Genomic DNA, 18737 nt, shown 5'->3' with positions numbered 1-18737 from the left:
AACTCTATCCCAGCCGAAACCAGGACAATGTTCATGTTATGGGGAGAGCCTAATTTGTGGATTAGGAGAGTTGATGGGTATGGCCAAATGTAAAGGCCCTGTTTTCATGAAAATAACCCTAGCAGGTAAAAGAAAAAGTGAGGAGACCTAAAACCTGTATTTTGGATCTTTTTCCTTTACTGAAGTATTTCTCAGTTTCCCTTAAAGAAAGAGCGTTTGACTGTCCCCAGCCAGTAGTTGGGGCAGAGGGAGGATGGTTGAGCTTCTCTAAACTTGTCCAGTATTGCCATAATCTAAGGTGACTGCGTGATGGCAAACATGACAAATGATTGACTGTGCGTACCGAAGAACCAGCCTAGGTCTGTAAAAGAACTCAGTGTTGTATGCAGATGGTATGTTGATCTTTAATTCTTGGGGTGCCTTCATCAAAATCCAGGATTAGCCTTTAATGTATCTGAAAGACTTCAGCTGCTTAATTTTTTTTTTTTTTTGCCAGTAAAACTGCGTAGAGGGTTGGTACTTGCACGTGCCTGGAGTTTCCAGTATCTTGCCTGGCCAGAAGCGTTGGCATCCCTTTCTTACCTACTGCTGCTGTGCACGATGGATTTGGTGTTTCTGCACGTGCCTCCTTTGAAGGTGGCACTGCCACCTGTGGACTAACAAACACTACTAGCGTTGAGTTCAGTAGGAGAGCCAGCAGCCACTCTCCCTTCTGCCGGTCTCGGGGAGCGATTAAAGCCCTTCTTTTATTGAAGCTCTACTGGTGCAGTGAGGAATACAAGATTCATGAGGCCAGAGACCAAATGCCCAAAGAGGAACATAGTTGCAGGTGTGCTGTGGGGCGGCGAGGCTGGAAGAAAGGGAGCCTTGGCCCTGGCTTCTACTTCTGGGACTGCTCAGAGATTTTATCCAGTGACTGGTTTTGACACATCTGAGTAAACACAAAATTTGGCTTAGCTTATATGATCTTACAGTAAGTACAGTACAGTATGGTAAGTAAAATATTTTTGAGAGGTTTAGTTGGGTATTGCTGTTAATTTATTAACATAAAACTCGCACTTGTTCAGCATTAAGTTTTAAGTATTGTCTGAACTAAATACCATTTTTTTTCTTAAAAATTAAATGTAGCATCTATTTAAAATGTAACGTATGGTTTATATCAGCTAAAATCAGCTGCTCCACTTCTTGCAGTCTTTCCAGTTCTAAAAGGAACATCCTTTCTGCAGAGGGATGAATAATGTAGGTTAGCTTGTTTCTGTGGGCATTTATTACAGCCACACAGAACAGTTCCTGGAGAGGTTTTTTATTTCTTATTTAGCAGCAGTGAAAATCGCAATTATTCTATTTACTTGGCTTGCCACTATGGCAAAGAGTAATTCTTTGGACCGAGGAGGAAATGTTTGTTTTCTCTGGCTGCTCCTTGCATATGCTGCTCCAATTATAATTAAATATGAATATTTACCAATAAAATGGAGCATTTTTCAAGTTCAGTTAAATTGATTTTTAAGATCCAAGATATAGGCATAGGCAACCCATCTTGTGTTTTGTATAATGCTATTCATTATACAAAACTAATAGACAGAGTAGCGAATCAATAAAATATCACCATGCACGTCAGATGAACATTATGGCTGCAAATGCTTCATCAGGAAGAATCTGTAGGATAGAAAAGGAAACAAAAAGCTAGATCAAAAGCAATGTGGGGAATTAATGTGGAGAAGATGAAAGGGAAGGAAACGAACAATAGGGTTGATGTAAGTGGAGGATTAAGTAAAGCAGAAGCAATCATTTTTTTTTATGGGACAGATGAAAAGAAATTGAGAATAATTGTTACGGGAGGTGCAAGTAGTGGCAAGTTGAAAATGACGTGTATTTAATGGCCATATGAAAAGTAGGGCTTGTCCGTGATTTGTGCTATCATTCATTTCCAAGAAGTAGCTTCGTAATAGCTCTTGTAGTATCATGTGCCATTCTATCAGTGGCATTCACAAAAGCCTGTTGGATTCTTTCGGAAGTTAAAATACCATGTTAGCATCATTCAACGTTGTTTAGATCTGGATAATAATTTTATTTTAAATATTTGAAGCCAGCCAAATCTTCCATTCATGTCTGCTGACCCTTTGTGCATGCAACACTAAGTTAACTAGCTTGCTTGAAGAAGTGTTTACAGACACAGCTCATTGCTTGGTCCAGCTGATAACGTGCAATGGGAAGTTCTGCAACTTACTCTGAAAGTTCCTAAAATACAGAATAAACTGAAATTATTGTTAGGGCAAAATTATATCTGTTTTAAAGCGCATTAAATGCTGTTAATAAGGTTTTAGGGTTAAGGAAAGCCTATCTTCCCAAAACGTGTGAAGCTGACGCACAGCTCTGTGATGAGGAGCCCTTCGGGAAGAATCGGGACTGGGGTGTTACTGTGTTTCCCAGCTGCCCTTTGCTGCATTCCACCTGGCGCAGAGGGTGAAGGAGCCCAAACCCTGGCTCTCAGATCTTAGGGTCATCCCAGTGCCTCACAGACGGTAGTAGTAGTAGTTTTGTAGTAGTTTTGCCAGTAGTGCGGCAAAACATCTGTATCCCTGTGGATGCAGTAGAGGAAAATCTGAAGGGACAGTGCTGCCTTCTTTCTTGGGTCTTTATCCCGCAGCTAGCAGGGGAAGCCCTGAGCAGTGAAGCGGGGGCGGCATTTGCTCCCAAGGGAAGTTCCATGTTCATTGGCTTAAAAGATTCTTCCTGAATCATCACAGTTTTTCTCCTTAATTCTATCCTGTCACTCACACCAGTCAAGAGCTATGATGGTTACATCTGTAGGAGATTCTCAAATCGTCACTGTTATTCCTGCCTGTCCTCTGTTTGCCAAAGTCTTATCTGTAAGTCAAAGTATTGCACATGGAGGTGTCTAGAGGGAAGCAAGCGTGGTGCTGTGGTATTATGTAGGTCTGTTGCTAATAATTTGAACGCTGACCCTTTCAATTTTTTTCTGTTTTTCAAAACAGTATAATCAAGCCCACCTTCAGTGCTTGTTCTTTCTGTGCTGTCCTCTATTTGCCACCACCTTTTGAATACTAAGGCCTTGAATTATGGATGCATGATTGTACCAGGCTCTTTATAGTCCTCTCCCTACCACTTACGATAAGTTTGATTTTTAATGTGTGACATTAGCTTTGTTAACACAGCTTTCTAGGTAGGGCCGCTATATAGACAGGGACTATGATTTCCCTGCTCTGAGATCATGTTCCTTGCCTTTTTGACCTGGGGTTGCACTAGCTATTTTGGCTTTTTATTGAATCTCAAATTAATTTTTTCATTTGCTGGTGTTTTCTTTTAACTTTACTGGGGTTTTCCCTCAATGTTTCTAACTTGCTTTTGGAATTTTTTTGAAAATGCTGTTCAGCTTTTAAACACTTTCTGTCCATTTCTTCATTTTCCATTTTACCTACTTTTGCACTAGTACTCTATTACACTTCTTGATGATATACTGGCATAGGACCTCTCTTAAGCTCTTTAAAAGTATTAGGAAAGTCTTAACATTTTTGTTTTGGCTTTGCTTTGTTTCATTGACCATCTTCTAAATTTCCCACGTGAGCTGCATTGATTCTTTGTATTTTAGTTGCAGCCTGCTGAAAGCCCGGGTTCTCCAAAGAATGCCTTGTGCATTTATATTTTCTCTTATTTTCTGAATTAAAGCTTGTACAGAGCAAAATCTTTAATGTGATCATTTGTCTTGTACCTCCAGGTCTCTGTGATGCTTCCAACTACTTCTTGCTGTTATAATGTCAAAGTTAAACCTTGCTTCTTAGTGAGAGAGAATGAATTTCACGCTTCTTAAAAGAAATTAAGATCATCAGCTGATTGCTCCCCCATATCACATCACTGGAGGTAAACTCCAATTGTTCCTACACCGTATGCATATACTGCCTTTGTAGTACCTGGTCAAATGATTTGGGCAACAAAGCAATTTGGCTTATTGCTTTAAGAGCTGGGATGCCCCTGGCAGAGAGTTTACTGTGAAAAGGGGAGCAGAATTAGTTCAGGAGCATTGCATTCCTTGCGTTGGCCTCTTCCGTCTCTAAAGAGAAGAAGGAACTTCTCTTATAGAGATTTTTCTGTTCTTTGATCGATGGCTGGAGCATCTCTGCACTCTGGTGTGGGGACCATTTAAAATGACTGAGATAGTGGAATCTCTATACAATGAGCATATGAAGGTTCCCGTCTGCTATGTAGGATGTTTTCTTCTATGCGTGTCAGACAGAGCCCAGCCGGGTTTACTGGGCTCAGGAGTTGGACCCTTGTTTAGTGTTAGAGAAAAGCAGGTAAATGTTAGTAGGTAGGGCTTTGCATATGGAAGCGTTATGATCCACAGGTAAACTTCCTGCATTTCCTATCTTTGTAATTTCACTGATGTTTTGTGGCTACATTGGAGAATATGAAATGATGGCTGAAAGATTCTGTCTTCTAAGTTTTTAGAAAAAGATGATAGAAACATTAGGTTAATAATTACTCGCATACAAGAAATGTTAATGGAGTTTCTGAAAGATCCCAGAATGTGTTTAGAGAGAGCTCCACAGTACAATTCTGTGAAAGATAAGCCTTTTGTGACAAAACCTTCAAAAAAGAAGTCTATACATTTCCTGTGGTGTTTAAACCGGCAAAGGCAATAGAGACTGTGGTGTCAGGATGCCCCATTCGTTGCTACCTGAGAAGCAGATCTCATGATAGTTTTGTATTCTCTGTATGTTTTCTTCTGATCTAGTATCTAATCGATATCTAATTCATATCTCCAGAATTTCAGTGTCGTAGTAAATATGCAGCTTAATGTGTGGCAATTGCATGTTTTATTTAGGACAGTATAAAACTTACTCAGTTCTTGTTGACAACCGTTATAAAGATGTATATTTTCGATTTGCCCAAAGTCTGAATATTTATAGGTGATTAAAATAAAGAGGTTGTTTAGCAGGTGCTGACTGCAATTTTGTAGTTCCAGTATTGTAATCACTTCATGAGGTTTCTCTGTTGAGGAAATTATCTTTGTTTAATGCTAAAGGATGTGGGTAATCTGTCTCTAATGCCAAATTATTTCAGGGTGTGCACTTCACTTTTTCCCCTACATTTACGTAGATCGGAAAACTGAATGTTCCAAACAACTTGTGGAACAGTTTCCATATCAACTTTTATGTACTAAAAATGTAATTAAGATTGTTCAACCCAAAACATGAAAAAGAACTCGAATTTAATTTATATGGCGTTTTTGAAGGAAATATTGTTTCTTATTTAACTAGTTCTATTAGCACGGTGAATTTGAGTTTACCCTGGTAAAAGTCAGTAGCAAGCTGCTATCACCTATTTAAATGTAAGTAGCTGGATTCATGAGGAAATACCAAATTTGAAGAGGTGTCTATTCACACACAGCACTTTTATGCCTTTTGAGTGACTTCATGGTAATCAGTTTGTTAACATAAACAATGCAATCCCATTAACTGTTAAGGTAAATAGCATTAGATGTAAACATCTTTTTTACACTGCTACATGACTTGATGTGTTCTGCTTATGGAAATGCTTCAAAACTTTTTAGCATTTCCAATTTCATGTAAGTGGCTTATGACTCTGCTGATATCTCGTCTTCTCCCTGCTGCGTCAGCTTTGCACTGGCCTGTGTTCTTTCCTTTTCTATTTATTACTGAAATGTCTGGAGTGGTGACATTCTTAGTCCCTTTTCTGGGCTTATTTTAAAAGCTAGAGGAGGGGTTTCTAAAGAGGGAATATGCCTACTATTACTCCTGATAATTCCTTACAGTTCTTTTTTTTTTTTTTTTCCCCTGCAAGATGGCTGTTTTGTTTTGACAAAAATTAGTATTGTTGTCTTGGTGCTGCTCAAACATGCCCAAGAGAGATGATTCAAGTGTGTAGTTGTGGAGCATGGAATGGTGGAAGAGATTTGGTAAGCATCTGACGATGCTATTACTTCTGACCAGCTTCCTGAAAGTCATCAGTTAAAACACTTGCTTTGATTTTAAAGCTATTAAACTTAGAAACAAACCAAACAATGGGAATAGGTTTACAGGTATTTTTTTATTGCATCTCATCTCCTGTTCCCCCCAGTGCTTATTTTTATGTAAAAAAATGAAAGTAGTTTTTTTAATCTTCTTGCTGTAAAAAAGGTCTCCTACAACCACTATTTTTCTTATCCTTGGGAAACCATATAACTAGTCTAGCTGTTACACACACCTCCCCAATCCAGTGGATTGATGCAACATACAGAAGTGTTCCCTTCAGCTACTTGATTGAAGGGCATACATTGGATTGCGGATTATATCAAAATAGATCTGGCTTTAAAAAGAATCAGGTTTGATTCCATGACACACTTATTGTCCTAAAGCATCTGGGGCAGTTTGGGGAAGATATGCAACGGCAGATATTTTGCATATAAAGCTTTTAGTTTAAGTGGTGAGTAACCTTGAGCAGGGGATATTCGAAGGACTACTGGTGACCTATATCCTGTTGTGACAGCTGAGAGCAGCAGGTTGGAACTGCTGGATGAAATCCATACCCAGTTGCCCACTGTACTTTCTTCTTGTCACTACAGAATGTCAAATCAAAGACACTTTTTGCCTTTTTTTTGTTTACTAATTTGAAGAGAAGATAGCCTTGCTGCCATGGTAGTACAATGGGAAAAGTAATTGAAATCAGTGGCAGACTCTGTCCGGTGTGGGCATCCACCCTACATAACTAGACTGAGGTCGAGTGCAACTTCCAAAGATAATAAAGTGATGCTTTTCTTTCTCATTAGCCATTTTGGAGCCTGCTGATTTTGTTGGATCTCTGTATCAAGTTGTAAATGGTGTGTGAAATAAAACACTTCTTCTCAGTTGATGGATATGGTCCTCATGATTTCAAATGGTCTTCAAATTGCTGTGGTATGCTTTGTTTAGACCAGACGTGGAACTCTACAGAAAGGAGACCAGTAGGACCTAATTTTTTTTTTTTTTTAATGTTCGCAATGTGTGTGCATATGTTGGTCTGCCTGTCTTATTTTAAAAAAAAAAAAAGTTTTCTTTTAAAAATAATCTTCTTGATTTATATTCTCCAGTGATATTTTTCCAAATAGATATCTGGGTAGTGGTACTGGGAGTTCCTTGATAGCTGGTATTTATTTCCACCCCTCTCTCCCAATAAAGAAAACAAAAATTAGAGACTTGAGAGTTATGTATGACTTGTCAGCAGCACATTGGCAGTCAAGGCAGGAATTCATTAATTCTTGACTCTAAGCTTGAGATTCAGCTTCTGGTGATATGGTCTCTCTATTTAAAAAACAAAACAAAACAAAACAAAATCTGTTCTTAGCTTCTGTATCCTTATTGCATAACTTTCACTAAATGATTATATGTATTAGATGAATGCCTAAAAGAAAAAAAACCCAAACTATTCCAAAATGTGTTCTTTGTATAAAATGGTAGTATGAGTTTTAGTCTGTCATGTTTCCTCGTGGCGCTTTGGTATGATAATGTCATTCTACATTTTGAGAATTTATACTGTCAGGTGGGATAGGGCTTGGGATCTTGGTGTGCCTCTGAAGTGAAAGAATGGAAACTCTGCAGCTGAAAGTAATTTAGGAATCAGGCTTGTATAGTGATTTCAGTACATAGGCATGAGTCATGACTCAAAAGCTACTAAAACAGCAGTGTCTACCTTATCACTATTTATTTTACCAATGTATTTTTAACTCCCAGCATAATGCTCTTAATGACTCAGATTCTGTCATCGGTCTCTATGCTAGACCCCTTTTCAAGACAGAAAATGAAAATATCCCCAACACATTATCCTATTGGCCAAGGAAAGTTGGAGTGCCAGTGCAGTTTTGAAAGTGCTCTGTATGCCCATGATAGTAGCAATACTGTTTGAAGCACCTGCACTGTTTTCCAGCCATCTAGGAGCAATACCTGTAGCCAGGCTGGAGCATATTTAGCTAGGCAGAGCCAGGGAGTTTGTCTTGGTAGAACAACTGGAAAAGGAAAGCAAGGCATGTTCTTTCTTCTCTTCTGCATTGGTCCTATAACAATAGACACCCATGTTCCCCAAACCAGCTGTGCTTTTTGTGTCTGGAGCTGTTGCCAGCAAATGTCAGTGGTTTTTAACAGCTGATTTATTTTCTTTCTGTATTTTTAACTGCTTTTTTCTTTCATTTTTTTAACTTTAGTGGGCTCAGGCAGCTTACAAATACGAGATGTCATCTTAGTAATGACTCCACAAAGAAAACTGTAGTAGTAAACCAAACCATTTGCCACAGTGGAGCGTTTTTGCTGCGTACAGCCTCTCTACTAGGTTTTACAGAGAGGATCACTTCTCTGGTGAATGCTCAAAGAAAGCCCTTGCTGATTAGAGGTGATGAAGGCCATCGTTTCTCTTGTTTTGTTTTGATTCTGTTGCCATTAAGCTGAGGAGCTGATGCCTGTTGTGTGCTCCTCTGCTTGGTCTGTAGACTGGCATGATCCCATTTCTAAAGTGAGATATACCAAAGCAGCTAATGGTAATTTGCATCTATATGTGTTGCTTTAAAGAAAAGAGTGATAACTTGAAGGTGCGCACATGTGTTTGCTTTATTCTAGTGGTTATGGGCTATTTGCTCTTCTTGTGATTAAGGACTGTACTCGGTGCTGGTGAGGCTGCACCTGGAATACTGTGTCCAGTTTTGGGCCCCTCAATACAAGAAAGACATTGAGGTGCTGGAGTGTGTCCAGAGAAGGGCAACAAGGCTGGAGAAGGGTCTGGAGCACAGGCCTTATGAGGAGCGGCTGAGGGAACTGGGATTGTTTACCCTGGAGAAGAGGAGGCTGAGGGGAGACCTTATCGCTCTCTACAGCTACCTGAGAGGAGGTTGTAGTGAGGTGGGTGTTGGTCTCTTCTCGCAAGTAGTTAGCGATGGGATGAAAGGAAATGGGCTCAAGCTGCGCCAGGGGAGGTTTAGGCTGGAAATTAGGAGAAATTTCTTTACGGAAAGGGTAGTCAAGCATTGGAAGAGGCTGCCCAGAGAGGTGGTGGAGTCACCATCCCTGGAGGTGTTCAGAAAACGGGTAGATGTGGCACTTTGGGACATGGTTTAGTCTAGTCTACCCTTGATTGGTTTAGTGTGGATTTGGTAGTGTAGGTTAATGGTTGGACTGGATGATCTTAAAGGTCTTTTCCAACCTAAACGATTCTGTGATTCTATGATTCTATGACTGTCCATTCTATGAATGTACTTAATACTTGGAAAACTTGAAAGAAATGATGGCACCCCACACGATGTCAAAATGTACATTTGTAGTAAAAGCCCAGCAATTCAGGTCTTCTGGTCTTGTTCATAGCAGGGAAAAGGCTGCCTTGATGACACTTAGAGCAAATGAATTTCTCTCCTGCAGTCATGTACTGAATAAATTGCTTGATCTAGTTTGGTACAAAAGGACATGATCTATAAATAGTTAACAGAGCTTTCTCCAGGACAAGTGATCTATAGACTGGAACTCTCTCTTGGGGTCTTTTAAAAAAGTAAGTGCTGATATGAACAAAAGAAAAGTTTGTTTTAAAAAAGAGGCCTTTTTAATTAGATTGAAACTCACATACTTTAACCTCCTTTTGAAAGCATCTGGCCAACCACTTCAAAAGTCCAAAAAGCTGACCTTATAGTCACTTGAAGAAAAGAAGAAAAAAGGTCAGTCCGTTAATCTGATGTGAATATATTGTCAATAACTACAAGCTGAAAATGCAAGCTAAAACAAGTGGTTAATTTGAATCAAAGAAATTGCTGTCACATAAGCATCAGTGAATTCAGTTTTTATTTGAAAGCCACCATTTCAGGCTTAAAGGAACGTCTCTTTATGACATCTTTATAAGTTTGTCGATGTACTGCACTGTTGGCCACAGGGTCTCTCTGTCCTATTTGCTCTTTCATGCACTTTTTTGGCAGCTAATCTTGCAGGGTTTTAGGCCATTGCTAATTGTGATAAGCAAAACTTTTAAGACATTTTAGTGTGCTAAAGGAAGCATCCATCTACCGAGTTTCTTCATGTGGCATTGTCAGAAGAAAGCACAAAAATAGTTATCTATGGAAACAAAAGGAAGAAGCATCCCTTTTTATAGCATTTTCAGCTTTGATTCTTTTTTCATTGAGATGAGACCAGTAATTTTGAAAGTAGTGTCAATGTAGATTTCCCTGAAAAAGCCTGTATAACCTGTGCTTGTAAAATGGGGGTTTCAGCGGCAGTCTCGTGTGCAGGCCAGGGTGGTGATGGCGGCACAGGGACTGGCACATGTTGCTGGTGTGGATGTTAATCCCGTCAGTGTCTTCAGGTACGTGTTAGTGTGTGTATGCACCACAGCTAACACAAGGACCAGCACCAGCAAGTGTGTTGTTTGCAGATATGACTGGATAGAGCTTAAAAAGCAAATATGACTGTGAGTGTTTGGCAGCCAGAAGGATCCTTCACCAGAGTGAGGAGAAGACCATCTATGTTTATAAATTTGCCATGGGTTTTGGGAGAGCAAATCATTCTGTGCCTACAGAGGAGCTGGAAGCCGAGTATCCAGACTATTAAATCACTTGGGCAGGTGCAGGCTACTGACTTGATCAATTAAAAAAATTTAAAATAGCATGGTGGGAGTATGTTATGGACCACGTGATCTAGGTGACGAAGTAGCCTCACCTACTACTACAGAAGGAAGCCTAGCTGAAAAGGACCTGGGGGTATTGGTTGACAGCCGCCTGAACGTGAGCCAGCAGTGTGCCCAGGTGGCCAAGAAGGCCAACAGCATCCTGGCCTGTATCAGGAATGGTGTGGCCAGCAGGAGCAGGGAGGTGATTGTCCCCCTGTACTCAGCCCTGGTGAGGCCGCACCTGGAATATTGTGTCCAGTTTTGGGCCCCTCAATACAAGAAAGACATTGAGGTGCTGGAGCGTGTTCAGAGAAGGGCAACAAGGCTGGTGAAGGGTCTGGAGCACAGGCCTTATGAGGAGCGGCTGAGGGAACTGGGGTTGTTTAGCCTGGAGAAGAGGAGGCTGAGGGGAGACCTTATCGCTCTCTACAGCTACCTGAGAGGAGGTTGTAGTGAGGTGGGTGTTGGTCTCTTCTCGCAAGTAGTTAGCGATGGGACGAAAGGAAATGGGCTCAAGCTGCGCCAGGGGAGGTTTAGGCTGGAAATTAGGAGAAATTTCTTTACGGAAAGGGTAGTCAAGCATTGGAAGAGGCTGCCCAGAGAGGTGGTGGAGTCCCCATCCCTGGAAGTGTTCAAAAAACGGGTAGATGTGGCACTCTGGGACATGGTTTAGTCTAGTCTACCCTTGATTGGTTTAGTGTGGATTTGGTAGTGTAGGTTAATGGTTGGACTGGATGATCTTAAAGGTCTTTTCCAACCTAAACGATTCTATGATTCTTAGACTTAAGACTTGTTTAAACAACTGGAGGAAATCTCTGTGTCACAGAACGTAGTCCTCATAGGGGACCCTGACATATTCTGGAAGGTCAACATGGTGGGATGCAAGGAGGAAGGTTTCTGAAGGGTGTTTGGGATAACTGGTTGGTGGTACTGGATGGGTGAACTGGTGTTGACACAGCCGGATCTGCTCTTCACTGTCAAGGAAAACAGGTTTGTTAAGAACAGGTATAATGGCAGAGCTCCAATGCTAAAAGGCAGCATTTGAGAGGTGGAAGCGGAGACAGGATACAAAGGAGGAGGTCAGAAAAATTGTCCGGACATGGAGGGGACGGTGTTAGGAAAGCCAAAGCTCACGTTGACAGTTGCAAGGAATGTTAGGAGCAACAAGAAGAGCTTCTAAGATCTTTTCCAACCTAAACAATTCTGTGATTCTATGATTAGTAATAAAAAGCTGAAAAGAGGAAATGCCGCACGAACAAAGGGATCTCAAGTGATTTGGTAACAGCAGACACAGATAAGCCCAAGACACCTAATGACTCCTTTGCTTCAGTCTTCACCAGCAAGGTCTCCCAGGCCTCTGTTATTAGTGAAAGAGTTCAGGGAGGAGGCAGGTGTAGATCAAGTCAGTGACTGGGAGAGTTCAACGCATGGAAGTCGATGGGACTAGACAGACTGCATCCAAGAGTGCTGAGAGAGCTGACCGATGTGGTAGCAAGACTGCATTCTGTAACTTTGAAAGGTCGTGAAGGTTGAGGGAGGTCCCTCATTACTGGAGAAAAGCAAATGTTGCACCAGTCTTTAGAAAAAGCCAGAAACAAACCCTATGGAACTACAGCCTGGGCAGCCTCACTCCACTCCCGGGGAAGTTCATGAAATGAGTCCTCTTGGAGCACATTTCTGGGCACGTAAAGGAGGTGGTAGGGAACAGTCAGCATGAATTTACTGAGGGCTGATCAGCCTGACAGCCTTCTATGATAAACTGACAGGATCTGTGGACTAGGGGAGAGCAGTGAATGTCATTTACCTTGATTTTAGCAAGTCTTTTGACACCATCTTGCCACAAACGGATAAAAAGCCAGTTGAGTGGTCAGGCTCAGTGGGTCATGGTTAGGGGTTGTACTCTACTCAGAGGACATCAAGGGTCTGCAGGGGTCTGTATTGTGACCAGTCCTGTTCAACAACCTTATCAATGACCTGGAGGAGGCAGTGGGGGAGTGCACAGTCATAAAATTTACAGAAGACATAGAACTGGGGAAACTGCTCAATACAGTCAAGGGCAATGCTGCCACCCAGTGGGACCTAGACAGGCAAGAGGAATGGGCTAATGGGAACTTTGTATAACTAAACAAAGTGAATGTCTTTGTTGTGGACACAGTATCTAGGCATGGTCTGAGTTTTGAGTAGAGGGGGCTAATCGCTTCGCTCTATCAGCAGACTATACTTTTGTTAACAGAGCATAAGACACTGTTCGCCACCTTTGCTGACAGGGCATGCTGCTGACTCATTGATATCCAGCTGACATGTCTGCCCACATCTCCAAGACCTCCTCCACAGGGCTGCTCCCCAGCCAATCAGGTCCCAGCCTGTGTCATTGCAATGGGCTCTTCCTTCCCACATGCTGGACTTTTGTCTTGAACTTCACAAAGTTTCCATTAGCCCCTTCCTCTCGCTTGTCTAGGCCCCCCTGGATGGCAGCCCTGCCCTAGAGTGTGTTAACTGTTTGGCCCGGTTTTGTGCCATCTGCAAGCTTGACAAGAGTATGCTCTGTCACCTCTTCCAGAACATGACCCTGAAAAATGTCAAACGCTTGATGGGTAATCAGACCCTAGGTCACTGGCAAATACAGTCCAAAGAACAGGAGAGAAAGCATATATGAGAAGAAGGAGTTTAACTAATAAGAACTGCCCACATGGGAAATCTTTATGGGTTTCTTTGCATTTGTGAATGGCAACATGTGGAGTACTATTCGGTTGATACTATTTCCTAATGTGGCAGATATGACTCCCTTTTTGTTCAAGGTACTTAAATACAATGTGGGGGAGTTGGAGAAAATTGTATAGGAAGACCCTAGAATTGCCAAGACAACTCTGCAAATGACCACAAGTCCTTACAGCCTCCAAGTGGCTGGTAATTTTCATGATAAGGAAGTGTGTTGTGGTTATTAGCTTTGGGAACATACAGAGAGATGCAAGATAGTGTTTGAGCTCTCCTGCTGACTGGGAAAGAGTTTTTTACAGTGAGGACTAGCAAAATATTTTACAAAATGCCTGGGTTTCATGCATCATGCTTTTAAAGGAAGCCTTAGACTCATCAGCCGCATAAAGACTGCTCTCATTCCTAAGGATACATGGTACTGCAAAAGGTAAGGGATGATAGCTTTGGCACAGGACAGTTTTCACTTGCCTTTTCTGTTCCATGTGCTTCTCCATTAGCTGGACAGTAGATTAGATGAGAATTTCAGGAATTTTGTGAAAACTGTTTGGGAACCAAAAGCTGCTTTGTCCAACTCAATTTGGCTTAGTCTGAAATCACTGCAGAGTAACTGTTACTGAATACTGCTGGACCTTCTATTGCCGCACTGTGCTATGAGCCCGCCCCCTCTTCTGCACAAGAAGCGATACTTATCCTTTACCTGACTCATAAAAATGAAAAGAATCTCCTTGCTATTTTGGCATGGGTGGTGGTGTTTAGCAGTAATGGAGGTGAAGAGGCTTCTGCCTGAGACAGTTGCTTTTCCCAGAGAAGAGGATTTCTTTACTTTGTGTAGGCTTGAGGGAAGTCCTCAAACATGTATGCTACCTCATGTTTACAAGAGTGATGCTTGCTACCATTGTTCCTTCCTTGCAGGATGCTTTTAAGGTTTCGGTTTGTAGAGTCCTTGCTGCCCACTGGGTGTGCCTTAGATTTACAGCTAAATTAATGCCAGTTGAAGGGATTGGAGGCTATGACACTGAATATTCACAAATCTCCTGTGAATAGTAATGTCTGCTTTCCTGAAAGGTAACTTCTTCATGGGCAGCTGTCTTGATCAGAGAAAGATTTCAGCAAGGCAGGTCTGCAGAGGATGACTTTTCATTTGGGTGATCGGATGGACTAGCAAAAGCCATCACTTCTGCTATAGCAAGAGATAGAATTAAGGGGTGTAAGGAATCAGGGTAGGGGTGGCATAACCCAGTAGTTAGGGCCAGGACTCTCTAGGCCAGGAGTTAAACCAAAAGTATCAAGTCAAAGTCGAGTTAAACACTGTGTTGGGAGGCAAAACTGGAACCATGGGATTAAGTCAGCAGACTTAAATTAGTCAGACCCAAGGCTGGCCTGAGGAGCTTCAGGCATAATGTTTTGAAGCATCAGGCAGGTAACAACTGCTCGAGCTGCCCTCCAGTCTACTGGAAAACCACCTTCATTTCCAGGAGAAAAGAAGTGACATGTGCCAGATGTATGCGAGACTCTGCATTAGTAAATTAACAGGGCTGTAACACTCCGGCTTGTGCTGCCTCCTTTAATTGCCTGACATGCATATAGAATGCCAAATGATGTTCTCTAAAGGAAACTGAATGCAGATTATGCTTTGCAGCTCTTTGCACTATTGGTTAGCTGGTACCTATCATGCTGAACATCAGGAACTCAGTCCACAAGAGGTGAAGGGGCTGCTACTTGTGTAGTTAAGGTGCATGCCAGCGAAAGTCTGCAAAGTTGTGACAGTAGAGTAAGCTGTTGACCTTTTTCTAGCATTGTGTCTTGGACTTGTCATTCTTCTTTCTGAGACCTCATTTACAATAGCTTTTGAATTGGAAATAACTGTAAAGGTGGACCATGTCTGCTTTTATCTTTTATGCCCTTACACAGGGACAAACAATCCTATTTAAAAAAAGAAAAGTCCACCACCACTGTGCCACACTGATGTAATGCAGGAATGGTTCAAACAACCATAGTTACTATTGAGTAATTCCCCCACGCAACACAACACGATGCACGTATGCACACATACACGCATGTGCGTACACTTGGAACTGAGCAGTTGAGGATAAAGCTAGACTTACGTAGCTGTGCTGTAAAGCACAATGCAGCCCACTGCATGAGAGATTTGACTGGGATCTCTTCCCTACAGTTCAAGTGTTAGTATCCATTGAGTGATGATTTGTTCCTGGCTGTCTTAGGAGCACAGAAACAAAATAAACCAGGAAATAGTCAATGTAACTGTTCATTAGTTATCCCCATGTGCCCCTTTACCCCACCAAGACTAAGGCAAAAAGGCCCTGGTTTTATTGCAATATTTGTTAGGTTCTGTTATCATATCCATTGCTAGAGGAGGAATGAAGGCAAATGCAAACTTCTGACAAGTTCTTTGAATATCTTATCTATTCCTGTACCTCCACCAACTAATCAGCTGTTGGCTGCCAAGCTACAGAAGAAAGATTTGCTCTATTAGGTAAAGCATTGGTTTGTTTTCAACCCCCATCTCAGTTCCACCCCCTCCGCCCGGCCCTGCTTTCCCCTTGTTTGTAATGAAAGTAACATGCTCACTGTGTGGTAAATCTCCTACCCTCAGTCCTTGTTCATTTTCTCTGATGGCTTGACCTCCTGGCTTTGTCATCCTACCCACTGGAGCAGAGATAGCCAACTTTCTTGTGATCCTCTTGGCTTCACATCATCTTCCCCAGTTGCACATACCATGGTGAGCCCCAGGTGAGAGCCCAGCTAAGAGCCTGTAGCTGAGAAGGCTGCTGCAGTTTACTGGGGTATGCATTAGTTCACACACTCCCACCCCCTGCCAGCCCTTTATTCTTTCTTGAACGGGGAAAATATAATAGAGGCAATATATTGTCCGCTGTTTTTTCTATTGCACATAAGCAGCCATAGTGTTCCTAGAGTGCCACGGTTTGTTTAGGCCTACCATCTGACTGCCTATGTCTCTTCTTTAAGGGTGGTTTTCACCAGGAGTTTTTTGAGACTAACATAATCTGGAATCAGTGATGGCTGGACGTGTATAGACCCTTGTGAGGGATTTTAAACAGGTCATTTACCGCTGTGACACACTTGGTTTACTTTTCTTTTGTTCATCTGTACAGTGACAAAAGAGCTAATGATTAAACTGAGTTTGTTGTGGAGGTATCGACTTGCACCTTGCCACTGGAACACCCTTCACTAGGACTGTTGATATCGGCCATAGATTATCTGCGAGGCTGTGGGTAAATCCAGCAGTGCAACAAGCACGGTGCACAGCCGAAGTTTTTTGGTGGCCAATAGCCTGCTATGCTTTCATACCATCTCCCCTCCTTCCCTGGAGAAACATGGTAAATTATGTTTTCAGGCCCAGGTTCCAGTGCAGATGGACTTTCTTTGGTTATAGCGATAGCGACAGCCAGCTTTCTAAATAATTGCCTTATCAAAGTTCAGTCACTAATGGAAGAAGGTTGGACAGAGCACTGGATTTGCTTTTCTCCATTTGCAAGGTCTTTATGGAGAAGAGCAGAAACATCCGGAAGAGACAGTATTTGCTGATTCAGGTTTGCTGAGAGCGGACTGGGTTCACCGGCACGTTCCAGCTGCTTTGCAGTGCTCTGCCAATGCAAACCAGCTGCAGGTCTGGCTTAACTGAAGCCAGGTTTGTGGCTGCTTTGCATCACTGGAGCCATGTAAAGTACCTGAAGCATGCCAGCTAATCTGGCCTATTGGTGAACCATTGTAAAGGACTTGTTTTTCTTCATGTTCTTTACATGTAACTTTATAGTAAAAGCCTGTAGAAATTGAGTAGATTGTATCACTAAAAGACAGATTTTGTGTTCTAAACTAAAGTCTATAAAATTAGAGGTTTTATAAGCTAGAGTTTTCCTTCTTAACTGAAATAAAATTATCAAATTACACATTGCTCCTCTGCACTTGTCTGTTATGGATTTCTTTTAAGTTGCACTAAGATTACAGTTGCCTGTTCTTGTTATAAGATGAAATAATGATTAGACTGAGATCTAAAAGAGCAGGCTTTCTAAGTTTTATTTTGCAAAAATGTGGGCTCAGCTTTTATTCTAAATGCAGTAATTTTCTTCTAGTTTACTGAAAGTGTATGTAATATTTGTGTCATTATCAATATTGTCTGCAATTTACTGATTGAAAATATTTTGGAGATTTTGAGAGAGGAAGGAAATCAGCCAACCATGATTTTTCTTCTGTTTATAGAAAAATATATAATTGAAATCATATACCTACCTTAATTAGCATGATGAGTGTTCGAAACATGCCACAAATGTTAATTGGTAATTACATTACTCCTTGTATAGTAATAATTTTTTTTTTTCATAATCCAGCTCTTCTTCTGAGGCTCTAACAGTGTTGAATATGTGATACATGTGTTTAAACAGACAGTATTATACAATGGAAGAATAACAGAAGTGTCATTACAGCTACCATGTATCTACATTTTTTTTCAGAACACAGGATTTTTGTTCTTCATGTAGAAATATTCTTGTATAAAAATCATGGTTTTTTTTAAATTTCTTTCTGGATAACCATATTGGCATTCAAGTCAGAAATTGTATTCCTCTGATCAGCTGTATATTGGAAGAAAACATGACAGAATTTGCAAAGTTTTCCTGGACTTTGAGGCAAAGCAATGAAGAATTAATTACTGCCTCATATTAATTAAGATAACAATGCAAAACCCTTCATTAGAAGCATAGGAAAAGTTCTTCCTTGGTCCTTGGAGAGAATATTATATGCAAGCCCTGTTGTGTGGGTTGCAAAGTGTCACTGGAATTTATATGCATTACTTGTCTAATTGCAGTAAATGTAGCATGTCCAGATAGGTTTAAAAGTTGGATGGCTGTTTGTTACTTGCTGGAAATCACTTGAAACCTTGCTACTCAGAGGCAGCTGTTCACAGGTCCTTCACCTCTCCCCAGAGATAGCTGGAAGACTCTGTTGTTGGACCCTGTCTTTTATGGCAGAAGCAGTAAACATGACAGGTTGTTTGGGAGCCATCTGTTTTAAAATGGTTGCTGCTTTGTATGCAGTAATGAACTTGAGATCAGTTTTCTGTCTGTCTTCATAGTAACAGCCTTGTTTGGTGTCACAACAGGTGGAAGTTGATGGGATGAAACTAAACGTGACCAGCGAGTGGAACCTGGCTTCACCCTTATTGTCTGTCACCATTGATGGCACTCAGAGGACTATACAGGTAAACTCACCCATGCTTTGTTTGTAGAGCTGAGATAACCAGAAGCCTTTGGGTATACAAATAATACTGATACGTGGGGTCTAAACTTGCTGCATTGTAAAAATTACGTTACGTTGTGCAAATAGCATAATCTTTCTATTTTGTGGTACATCCAGAGCTT

The 18737-nt window shown here is 41.3% G+C and overlaps 1 protein-coding gene across 1 annotated transcript in view; it reads left to right on the top strand.

The window, feature by feature from the left end:
• The window catches only part of PCCA (propionyl-CoA carboxylase subunit alpha), a 322247-nt gene that overhangs the window by 220049 nt on the left and 83461 nt on the right, over positions 1–18737 (top strand). Inside the window, exon 20 of the mRNA XM_075711566.1 lies at positions 18479–18577. Coding sequence (XP_075567681.1) covers positions 18479–18577 — 99 coding nt within the window. The remainder of the gene's footprint in view (positions 1–18478; positions 18578–18737) is intronic.

Source organism: Pelecanus crispus, chromosome 1, assembly GCF_030463565.1.
Source record: "Pelecanus crispus isolate bPelCri1 chromosome 1, bPelCri1.pri, whole genome shotgun sequence".
Classification (NCBI taxonomy): Eukaryota; Metazoa; Chordata; class Aves; order Pelecaniformes; family Pelecanidae; genus Pelecanus; species Pelecanus crispus.
The sequence above is the reverse complement of the archived record's forward strand: the minus strand, read 5'-3'. Positions and strand labels throughout refer to the sequence as shown.